The sequence below is a fragment of the Sphaerodactylus townsendi genome, linkage group LG03 (genome assembly GCF_021028975.2).
Source record: "Sphaerodactylus townsendi isolate TG3544 linkage group LG03, MPM_Stown_v2.3, whole genome shotgun sequence".
NCBI classification, from domain to species: domain Eukaryota; kingdom Metazoa; phylum Chordata; class Lepidosauria; order Squamata; family Sphaerodactylidae; genus Sphaerodactylus; species Sphaerodactylus townsendi.
The window spans coordinates 118224542-118236809 of NC_059427.1; the positions used below are offsets into that span (position 1 = coordinate 118224542).

The 12268-nt window shown below is 44.7% G+C and overlaps 1 protein-coding gene across 1 annotated transcript in view; it reads right to left on the bottom strand.

Annotated features, from left to right (window-relative positions):
• Nucleotides 1-12268, bottom strand: part of MGAT5B (alpha-1,6-mannosylglycoprotein 6-beta-N-acetylglucosaminyltransferase B) — a 116166-nt gene that overhangs the window by 71211 nt on the left and 32687 nt on the right. Inside the window, exons 6-8 of the mRNA XM_048490879.1 lie at nt 11999-12169; nt 10368-10532; nt 10042-10211 (exon numbers count right to left, since the gene is read on the bottom strand). Coding sequence (XP_048346836.1) covers nt 10042-10211; nt 10368-10532; nt 11999-12169 — 506 coding nt within the window. The remainder of the gene's footprint in view (nt 1-10041; nt 10212-10367; nt 10533-11998; nt 12170-12268) is intronic.

Below are 12268 nucleotides of genomic sequence, written 5' to 3' on the forward strand. Positions count from 1 at the left end.
AGGTATGTTGAGTATATAATGTAAAATGGTTTAAAATTCTGAAGGTGGATAGCTCTTGCTTTCTAGAGAGAAAAACAAATTAAGGAAGTAAAAGGAAGCTTTTTATCTGCCAGAAATAATTAAAATGCCTGGCTTTGAAAGTTTGTTGTGTGTATCTGAGCCACATGTTACTGTAGGACAATAAACCTTACAAGCTGTTGAAAGAACAGAAGAAACAGCTTCTACAATTAAAGGCCCTACGCTAAATGAGGATAGCTAAAGGTTTGCTATGTACTAAAATTATTAAATCTTAATAGACAGACTTTTTTCCTACTGACTTCTAGATGCCTAGGACAGAACCACTTTTCTGTAACTGTCCTTTTTGGTAACCGCCTGAAACTATTTGAAAACCACTATCAATTTCTATCACTTCCCTATTTCTTCCTTTTGTTATAGAGTTATAAGAGGAAAAGCATACTTCTGCAACAGAAGGGGCTAGAGCAGGGGTCCCTGGCCAGGAGCCTCTAAATGCCATGCACTTAGACCAGCGGTTCTCAACCTGTGGGTCGTGGTCCCTTTGGGGGTCGAACAGCCCTTTCACAGGGGTCTCCTAAGACTCTCTGCATCAGTGTTCTCCATCTGTAAAATGGATAACTGTTGGGGTTGGGGGTCACCACAACATGAGGAACTGTATTAAAGGGTCGTGGCATTAGGAAGGTTGAGAACCACTGACTTAGACCTTTCTTGTTTCCCACCAAGTATTTTTAACAAGTGCGGGGGTAAGTGGGGCTTTTACTCAGAAAGGCTTCCAACTGGCCACTGATGAGCTATGCAGATTTAAAAAATATGTTGCTTTGGCAACAGCTGCTATCACAGCACAAGGATCTTGACGGTGTGTCTAAAGGTAAGCAGCCAATCTGTGGCTGGCTCCACCTCCTGTAGCAACCATTTTAGGGCAGCTGTTTTTGTGACTGCACCCGTCATGTTCTGTCAGAATTCCAAAGCTGCCAACAGGCTCAAAAGGATTGGGGACCCCCAGATGAAAAACTTTTTAAAAGGAAAGAAAGCTGGGAATTTAGAGAATCTGCTACACATATTGTTACCATGTTATATCAATACAACAATATTCAACTGATATATTTTTTTAAAAAAATTGAAAAACACCCAGTGGACTGAAGGAGGGAGATGGATGCTGCTAGGGCAGAGAAACTCGCCAGGTGAAAATCCTATTGTTGCTGTGCTGTGCAGGCAGCCATAGCAGGAGCAGAGAAACAACACAAGTCTGTTCCTGTGTGTAAACCACCGAACATGCTGGGTTAATTTGTCTCCGTCATCAGTTATTTAATTTTGCTCACCGGGGATTAGCCTAGGAGACCCTCCTCAACATTAGGAATGTCTTGGAAGAAAAACTACCTCTGAACAGGTGCAGAACGCCTTCCATCACCTCTGAAAAACTGCAGTCTCCAGTGCCTTGGATCCACTGGAGTTCTCTTGTGGTCAGAAGGATTTCTTCCCACACTGCAGCCCAAAAGTTGACCTCTGGTTGGGGGAGAGCCTGATGAGCAGCATTTCAGGGGAACCTTTGAACTGGAGGGCAACGGGCGACAGTTGCGATCTGTGGTTGGAAAGACTTCTGCCATGTGAACACTATGCTGGACTCAAGCCTGTGTAATTCAGGAGCAGGCTGCATCTATGCACAGGATAGGGTTGGAAAATTCCTGGAGATTTGGGGATGGAGCTTAAGGAGGATAGGACTCGGAGAACATACAGTCCACTCTCCATAGCAGCCATTTTTCTCCAGGTGAATGGATCCCTATCAGCTGGAGATCAGTTGTCATCCCAGGAAAATTCCAGCCACCACCTGGTGGTTGGCCACCCTAGAACAGGCAGGATTCCAAAACAAAAGAGCTGAGCTTTCAGTTTCTTTCCTTTTTCCTTCCTTTCACTAACCATCACTTACACATTTACAAAATAATAACCATGTCATTTTAGCAGACTATTTACCTGAGAAGTGAAAGAAGGCATTTACGTTTTTTAAAAATGTTGACTTCATTGCTTCAGCAACAACAACAAAAATTAAAGTGCATAGAGGCCTGAGGGCATGTTTTTCTTTACCCAAATTCCTCCTTCCCTCCATTTCCCACCACTAGAAGCTTCCATTGCAGGCTGACTTTCTCAATCTGAGAAGGTTGGAGAAAAAAGGCAGCCAATAATAAATGCATCTAATTTGCATTTAACCTTGCTGCTTCTGCGAGAAAGTTCAGAAGGGCTGAAATAAGCAAATTCATTAAAATATTTTATGCCTCAGTAACTTACAAGGTTGTGTGACCAAATATTTTAAAGGAAAGGAGAGTTGTGTCATTATAACAGGTAGGAATAGCTGGCAATTAACTAGCCGCTGATCAAACATGGAAATCAATGAAGTAGTGATATGATATTCCCTCCTGCCAGTTCTGATGTCCCTTGTGTCAGGGCAGTCTCAAGATCCCCAGGCTCCAGAATTAGAAGATGAGGGGGATATGCCACCTAGTTCCTCTCTTTCCCCAGGGCTCCTGCTCTCACAGCCTGGGAATATAGTCCACAGCTTCCTTCTCAGTATGTTCTAACATCTGCTTTTTGTGGGCTGGGTTTGACCCTGTCTTTTCCTCAATCTTTCCAATCCCCTCCCCCTCTCCTCCACATGCCCTGGCCTCTCAGAGGAGGGATAAGCAGTTGCTTCTCCCTCATCTCTCTCCATGGTTGGTCCTTTCCCTGGACTCCTGCTGATTTCTGATTTGCTACCCCTGGAAGCCTGCTGGACTGGGATTCCTCACTAGTCAGTTTGTACCTGCTTCCCACGGGCCTGCCCTTCTCCAGAGGATGCTGATGACCTAAGTTCAGCTGTCTTACACCAGCCACTTGAATGTATGGAGTCACTGAAGCCTTGATCATCACCACATTCCTCCCTACTGGATGGGGCTTCTAGGGCCCGCATATTATCCAGGCTTGCTGGCTAGAGCTCCCACAACCTCCTCAGTTAAAATAATCAGATAGTAGGTAATGTCAAAACCATCACCCTGAGCCCCAGGAGAGTAGCTACCACCCATCAGAAACCATACTGACCTTATTCTGTTTCAGTATAAGCAGGTAATCATGAGTGTGTTTGTCTTCACCACTTAATGACTGCAATATCGAGAAATGGTTTGCATGCATGAGACAGCTCTTTTTGTATAGTTTCTCACCCTGAGCAATTCGTTTGCTCCTCTGCCAGATTGCGGATCCTTTGTCCTCCACTGTGCAATGTGCATTCAGCAGCATCTACTTCTGATGATGAGCCCCCCATACACAGCCCAGAAGTTAGCAGCAAAGGAGCCTTATCCCATCCCTAACTGATACAGCTTGACACTTGCGCTGTCTTTCCCAGGAGCTGCAAATTGCTGCTGATGTTACAACCTTCCTTAGCATGGTTTGTACCAGATAATCAAGTACATTTCACCTCCTGGCTGTCAGAATGCATAAAAGAGAAACTAACAGATTTACTGAGAAATGCAAGGAGAATGGAAGAGGGGAAAAACAAATGAAGGCATGCGCTTAGTTTAACTACAAGAGCCAGGGGGAGCCAGATGTTTTGTGTTTCATCATCACGAACCAATGTCAGGACTACACATGCAAGAAATAAATGTTCACTCTGCTGATCAGATCTCACTATCAGAATCCGATGGAGTCCACATCCAAAGAATTCCACATTAAAATACCAAACATTTTCACATTGCTTGACCATAATTTGCTGTGCAAATGAATGCAATTGTGCAAATATGGATAAATTTACCAACTTTGATCATAGAGTTAGAAGAGATCACAAGGGCCATCCAGTTCAATCCCCTGCCATGAAGAAATACTGTTGAAGCACTCCTGACAGATGGCCATCCAGCCTCTATTTAAAAACCTTTAAAGAAGGAGACTCCCCCACCCTTCAAGGCAGCGTATTCCATTGTCGAACAGCCTTTACCGTCAGAAAATTATTCCTAATGTTTAGGTGGAATCTCTTTTCTCATAGTTTGAATCAATTACTCCATGTCCTAGACTCTGGAGCAGCAGAAAAGAAGGCTTGCTCCTTCAACATGTCATCCCTTCAAATATCAGGTAACTATTTAACCTTCTCTTCTCCAGACAAAACATACCCAGCTCTTCTCGTAGGGCATGGATTCCAGACCTTTTACCATTTTGGGCACCCTGGACATGCTCCAACTTGTCAATATCCTTGAATTGTGGTGCCCAGAATTGGACGCAGTATTCCAAGTGCGGTCTAACCAATGCAGAATAGAGTGGCACTATTACTTCTCTTGACATACTATACTATACTATACTCCTAGTTAGTATAGTGATGCTTACTGTGAAATATTGGGCAGTGGAGCAAAGAGGGGAGAGGGTTATTTGGAGTTTGATTTTATCCTGTATGTACTAAATTGTAATTTGTAAGCCATCCTTGAGCAATGAGAAAAGATGAGATTAAAATATTTAAATAAGCACATACAAAATCGGAAGGAATTTACCAACACTGATGAGAGAGTGCAAGTAGAAAAGAAAACTGACCTCTACATATTGTAATGAAACACAGGCCAATTATGGACAAGGTATTTGCTGTGTAATGGGGGCGAATGTCCCTTGAAGAAGATTTCTTGCACAGACATATTTCCTGGAGTCCCACTTTCACTGTCAATTCTTTCCAAGGCAAGCGAGACCATTTCTAGCAAGACTTTTAAATTGCTTCATTGCCAGAGTGGGCTGATTTTCCAGGGAGCACAGCTTTACCCTGGACATCTTCCCTCTGCCCACGGCCAGCCTATCTAGCTTCACCCTGCCATCTATGCTTTCTCCCTTGCCCCCCACCCCCCCATGTTGCCTGCTTATTTCTGCTTCTCTATGTGCTCATAATGAGATATCAATTACGGTACTCAATATAATAATAACAGGTAAGTCTTTTCCAAGGCAAGGTACAACCAGCACCTCTTTTTGGAGAGGGCTACAATATTGATATAACTGGCTTTAACAAAGACAGTGATCTAGAAATCTGCACCTTTAAGGGCTAACTTGGTGGGTGGAGTTAAAAGAACCAGGGAAAGGAGAGGCCCAGCAGATTTCAGCAAGCTGCTGCAGGGAAGGCGCTGGGTTGCCTCCTCATGTGTAAACAAAAAAACACAAGGAGACCACACTGCAGCCCAAGGTAAGTGTTCCATGTGCAATGGGCCATACACATCATTGCATTAGGTGCTGTGATTCTTTTCTGCTTCGTGAAGAATCTTTCTATGACCAAGGAGGCTACTACCATTCGAGCAAGACTCCTTCCAATGGAATAAGGCAGATCCCTTTGCAGAAAGCATCCAATCCATTCCTTCAGAATATCTGCATTTCCAGACTTACAAATGCTCCTTGAGAAATATATGTTTTTGGTAGCCTCATGGAAGAAACTAACAAAGAAAAATGAACCTCTGGAATTATTTACAAGAAAAACACCACAAAGATCTGGAAAGCAAAGACATGGCTGGCTGACTTCAGTTAACTGCAGGCCCTTCTCCTGATCTTTAAATGTTACAAAGAGGACACACTTCATGGATTCACTGGGCTATAAAACCTGAGCATGACACAGTAAATTAAGAAAAGAGAAGAAGGAATTATGTTTTCAGTTTCTCTGCTCATGGGAAATCACTTGCAACAATACAGCCTATAGTCAGCTATGCAGGCATAACACTGAAAATTGGGATCAAGTCAGGAAAATGGTTGCTGAAAGGGAAGAGTGTCCCATGCTGGCTACCAGGGGTTCTGATAAAATTCAGGAAGAGGTCTAAGTTCCTGCAGACATCAGAGAAAAACTGTGAAATGCAAGGCCAAATCTTGTGGGGTCTGAATTGCAGGGCCTGAACTATGCCAGAAGACACTACAGGAAGAACAAGGACTTTAGTTAACACAGAATAAAGTTCTGACATGAAACCACTGTAGACTGTCAACAAACTCCCCCTGGCTCATCTTGGAATCTATTAGCTTTTTCAGAGCTTTCAGGAAACTGGGGGCTGGGGCAAGCTAGGCATTTCTGAGAAAGCTCAGAGAAAAAAGTGAACTGAGAAAAAATTTCCCTTCCCTTCCTCCCATGGAAAAACCAGCACAACAAGGCCAGCAGAACCCAGTATTCCCAGAAGCACCACAAGCTAAAGAGCTAAGCCAAACACAACTCAAATTAAACCAGATAATCTCCAGGTAGAGAGGCCCTTTTGCAAGCTCAACCAGAACCAGTGGCAATGAACAGAAACCCAACAGACCCCAGAGCCACTGTGATGGTGCAAGTCCAACAAAACCAATGCCAAACCAGATAATCTCTACAGTAGAAAATGATAAAGAGTGTGTGTGTGGGGGGGGGGGAGGTACTTTTGCAAGCCCAGCAGAACTAATTGCTATGTGCACAAGCCTAGGAGAAGCCAATGTTACTCTGGCAGGGTAGGCTCAACAAAAGTAATGTCAAGTCAGAGAATCTCTGCAGTGGACACTTAAGGGGTTGAACTTTTGCAAGCCCAGCACAATGAATTACCCTGTGCAGAACGCCCAGCAGAGCACAGTGGCAGTTTGGCAGTGTAAGCTCAACAGGACCAATGTTAAACCAGAGGATCACACCAGGGCAAATCCAAGGAAGGGATGGGCATGTGCTGCAAGCCCAACCAAATGTCCAGCAGAGCCCAGTGCCACTGTGGCAGTGCAAGCTGAACTGGACTAATGTGCATCCAGAGAAGAGCAAATCTAAGCACTGAGCAGTGAGAAACAGTGTAAAAATTGTGACGAGAACACAAAGCAACTCTTGCAAAGGAAAAAAACTCCTTAAAACTGACAATGAAACCTGAAACTGCCAAAAGCAGCCTGACAAGCCCACAGAACTCCCGGAGGTGAAAATCAAATGGAAAAAAACAAGAAAAACAAAGAACAGTACCTGCAGACACTGGTACTCAGTCTTCCTAGTAAATCCCAAATATTTCCATGAACTTTCAAGAACATATTTCTGGTTTCCCCCAAAAATCCCTGATATATTTGGAAGAGCCCAAATACACCCCAAAATGCTGAAAGTTTATTTTCTGGGTATATTTTCAACTCAAAAATATCAAAGATGTATGTTATGGAGAGGGGAAGGGAAGGGGTTTGTAAGCTGCTTTGAGACTCTTTAAAGATAGAGAAAGGTGTGGTATAAAACCTTTCTGAAATTCCCAGTTAATTCCTAATATTTCTGGGATTTGGGAGATTTTTTTCAGTATCCTTTCCCATCCAGAGAATTTACTGCAACCTATCATATCAGTATGCTGTGTGTTTTCTTGATCCACATTATTGCCTGCTACTGGCAGGGTAGATAGGATGTGCCGGATAAATGATATCAGAACATGAAGTAAATTCTACAAGATATCGTGTGGAGGGGAAACAGAGAACCTGCCACAGGCTCCACCCCTGGGGATGCCCAGGCCTGCCCCACCCCCACACCAGCATCTGATCAGGAGGCTGGCACAACTCTGCAGAGGCCTGGATTTGCCATCGCAGATCTGAGGGTGCCCCTTGCACCAGCAGAGGGAGCAAACACATCAGTGCAGCCCTGTGCTGCCTCCCCAAGTAGATTCACACACACACCCATCTAAGCTGGGTCATTAAGCAGAAAGCTCTGAGGGGGTTTTTTAGAAGACAAAAAGCTAGGGGATGATGAGGAAACATGTTATGACTAAATCTGAAACCATTAAATACTAATCTGCACAGTCCTGCTGAGATTCCTGTTTGCTTTTTCTTCTTCTTAACCATCATCAGATGCTATCCCCATTATGCCAGATAATTACTTTCCATTGCTCAGTCTGAGCTACCAGCAGGGTTAAGCTGAAAGGAGGGACGGTTTTTGTCAACACTTTCCTCAGCGGTGCCCCTATCTACTTGGGTAATCGTTTTCAAGAATCAAACACAAACAAAAAGAACAAAGGTGTTTGCCTTTCCAGAAAGCTTCCCCCATGGGTATAATTTGCCCCCACATTCCTGTTCAGCTAAAGTCACTCAAATTACCACTGTTCTCACTATAACCCAACTTTGTTTGCTCTTGGTCAGCGGTTCTCAACCTGTGGGTCGTGACCCCTTTGGGGGTCGAACCACCCTTTCACGGGGATCGCCTAAGACTCTCTGCATCAGTGTTCTCCATCTGTAAAATGGATAAATGTTAGGGTTGGGAGTCACCACACCATGAGGAACTGTATTAAAGGGTCGCGGCATTAGGAAGTTTGAGAACCATTGCTCTTGGTGATACCAGCAGGTAGTCAAGTTGCACTGTGATATCATCACTATTCACTCTGTGATTTCAAATGGGCTGGGATCATTCCACAAAGGAGGAAGAGACACTAGCAAGAAGAGAGTGTTGAGGAATACATGGCAGCAATCATGGTAAAAATGATTAACATTTAACTTGAAGGGGTTGGGTTGGAAAATATTACAGGCCCCTAAAAGCAAATCGAGGAATATTCATCACAGCCACATCTTTCTCTGTGGTCTTTTGAAAAGTTGCTATTCCTTGCACAGAGAAAAGGAACAGCTGTGATCTTAGCTGTCAATAAGTACTTCAGGTTCTCAAATAAAGCCTGTGAATGAATGCTATTAAAACTTCAGATTTATTTGAACCAATTCATTTAGAAACTTTTTGCATTGGCTCTAAAATGGTTATTCACAGATTTCCAGACAGAGGATGCAGGCTGAGTGAGAAATAGGGCTGTGCGTTTATTTTCAAATGCTTACTGCATGAGTCCCAAGCAAGATTTCCAATGATTGCAGGAGACCGAAATGATAGAGTGGAACAAGGGATGATTAATCCTGTACAGCTTCCTGTTTTTCCTTCTCAGCTAAACAAGTATGCATTAAAGCTGAATCATTTCCTGATAGCTTTAGCAGGAGAGGAATAAGGAGGTATGGGGAGGGATTAGTATTCTCTGTGAAGCGCCTCATGGGTCAACCCTCATGGGTCATGGATGCAGACCCACCTGCCACCCCTTCTCACCTGCACAGGCAGTCTTGGCCCATTCTGTGGGCTGTTCTTCTAGGCTCTGACACGCCCTGCACTTTGGATCTGGTCCTGCCTAGGCCCTTGGTGGGTGGGCCTCAGGCAGATGGTCCTTAAGGGATCATCCCATTCAGGTCTCTGTGGGCTGAAGTCTGACCTTTCTCTTGCCGCTCTTCTCAATCTTTCTCTTTTTCCCTCTCTCCTCTGTCTCTTTCCTTCCTTCTGCTCCCACATGGCCCTCTTCTACTCTCTTCCTCCTCCTTCCTCTGATCCACCCCTGCCCCCCTTGCTCCCATTCTCCCTTGGACCAAGGCCTGCCTCCAGGCCTTGATTGGTTCTCGGGTTGTCCATCAAGCCCTGCTGGGCCACTGGTTGGTGCCGCTGTCCGAGAGCCTGCCTAGCCCATCCATACCACCTGTCTACCTGCTTGGACTCCTGCTTCCACCTGGGCCTTCCTCCTCAGCTCTGGCTTCTCCTTCACTTCCCCACCTGCAGCCTGGCCCAGAGGGACCTTCCTGTAGCCCACCCACTTTGCAGTCAAACCTCTTCCTGCTGGACACTCACCTGGGGCACTGACTCCCATCTATGTGGGCCTCACCTCACCTGTCTCCCTCTCTGCCAGAGGCTTGTCTTGCTGCAGTGTGTATGGGTTGCTGACTTGCCACTGCTACCACAGCAGGCTGGGGATATCAACCCTGCCTCCCCGCCCCCCAGGTGAGTACTGGCAGGACGAGGAAGTCTGGACCAGTGGCCTTGGCTCCAGACAGTTTCTATCAAATCTAAACAGGGGGGCAATGACACAAACCTGCGTTCCCTTAGCCTGAAAATACTTGATAACCTTTGAAGGAGAAAAAATATTTAATCTACAAAACCCTGATAAATAATTGTTATTGTTATTATTTGGCAATGAAGACTAACGCTCTGTTCATTAGACATGGCTTGTGTCCCGTTAAGGGGCCCTGGCAAAAGTTCCTGACCTGTTTTTGGACCATAAGCACTTTTCAGTTGGCTTTCAACAGGAAACCCACCTCTGAAGCTCTTTCAAAGAGACTGTGATTTTCAGGCTGTGGCCCAAGATGAAGAGGACTGCTAAAATATCAGCCCATTGGACCATCTCCCCCAGTGGGCCCCCCTTTAGCACACGAGGGCTGAAAACATCCCCGGATTCCTCCGTCAAGAAGCCAATATGGATCAAAATCTAGAAAAGAAAGAACACTGCATAAGGAAGATTGCCACTGAGGAGACAAAAGGCACCTACAAAAGCACACAGCAAGCCAGACATTCTGTCTTACTCTGATATAACTGCACATAATGGACAATTTTTGGTTCGGGCACAACAGATTTGATTGCATACCTGTTTCTGATCTCTCGGTTTGCCAGCCAGCTTCTTTTCAAGTTTATATGAAGCGCGCAGCCATTGTGTAGCCAAGTGTCGGATCCTTTTCTTCATGAAGATCAAAGACTCCTTGCCACTGCCAATCAGCTCCAGGAGGTAGGAGAGGTCTCTCTGAAAAGCTGCCTAAGGGGAAGGGGGAGAATGAGAGACACTTCCTGTTAGTGCAAAGCTCAATGACCTTCCCAAAGAACACCTGAACTCTAGGTCAACATGGGTCACATTCAATTCATCCCCTCCATTACCTGCATGGCCCTTTTGATGATACCTCTTGATTTCCAAATATCATATTTGGAAGTACTGCATTCAGAGGCAAGGCTTAGGGCAATATGCTCAGTGCTAAGGACCACCTGGTTAAGTAACTGTGCAATGAAGTCTGCAACAAATTTGCATTCAACCCATTTACAATGTCCATGCAATATGGCATCAAATACTTTTCAAAATGTGCATTGAATACACATGAGTTTTAGGTCCCGGCAGCTCAGCGATCCATCATTTCCCTGTGATGCTGAAGAGCAAGCCATAATTCTTAGACTCCTGTAGCATTTCACTTTTTTGAATAAAGTGTGCAATACTTGCACCATTTTTTTAAAAAAATGAGATGGGATATCTGCACCATCTATAGGGATCTATGGGGATTGTAGTCAATTCTCTGCTTAAGAAAAAGCTGAGACTGGAGTCTAACAAGAGAACAGAGCATCTAGGTCTCCATTTGCATTCCTACAGTTGTGCACCTGGTGTGTATGGGGTAGAAACAGAGAGGAATCTCTGGATTGCATGGAAGGTACTGCTATAGATTGTTTACAATGGATTGTCATTTTTGCCAATGACTCTTTGGCAGGTATCATTCACAATGTCATTGAAGAGTTAATACTTATTTTAAAAGACAGCAAAGTTTGCTACTCAAAGAGCTTCAGCCCAATATAAGAATCTGCTGGATCATGACCTCCCTATGGCCTGAAATTCCTATCCGCCAGAACAGAATTTCAGGAGAAATTTTGGGCTGCAGACAGAAGGGGAATGTGAGAAATTCCATCCATGGAACCGCTGCATTTGATGCAAGCCTTTTTGCGCTCAATTCAGGCTAGAACTCTAAAACAAGTAAGGCACAAGAAGGCAGCCCTTGATCTGCATGATCGCAGCAATATGACCAGACCAGCATAATCTTCATCTTACCCTTACCCTTAGCCTGGAGAAGCAAAACAGAGAGGGGTCATGGCTCGGTGGTAGAGCATTTGCTCAGCGTGCAGAATGTCTGAGGTTCAGTCTCCAGTTTTTCAACAAAACTAGTCTGTGGATGATGTTTAAAACCTCTGCCTGAGACCTTTGGGACCTGCTGTTAATCTGAGTAGACAATACTGACTTTGATAGACTGATGGTCTATAACGGAAGTGTTTAAAAGGAACACATTTGGTGTTTGCAAGTTTTTAAAAAGAGCCACCTACTTCCCCTTCTTCTAAAGGCTTTTACCTGTCAGCCTTTTTGACAGGCTTTCGCTATTGCTATCGTCAGAGCACAACTGAACCAGCTAAGAAGCAAATACTTTTGACTATTAGGGAATGCATTTGCTGGGCCCGGAGGGTCAGTCTTACCTGCACTCTGGGTGGTGGCTTTGTGGAAGGTGCAGCTGCCGTCTGATTTCTCCAAGGTAGCACAGGGCAAAACCACTCAACTTCACTGAGGTAGATGAGGAATGAGCATTCAGTGCCATCCACACCAAAAAATGCATAGCAGGGATCGGACGTCCACCTGGCCCTCATCCACTGCAGGACAAAATGAGGGTCAGTCAGTCAGAAGAAGGTTCAAAAATCAAACAAATAGCGATGTTCCCCAGAAGCATGAACAGTACCAAGAGGTCATAA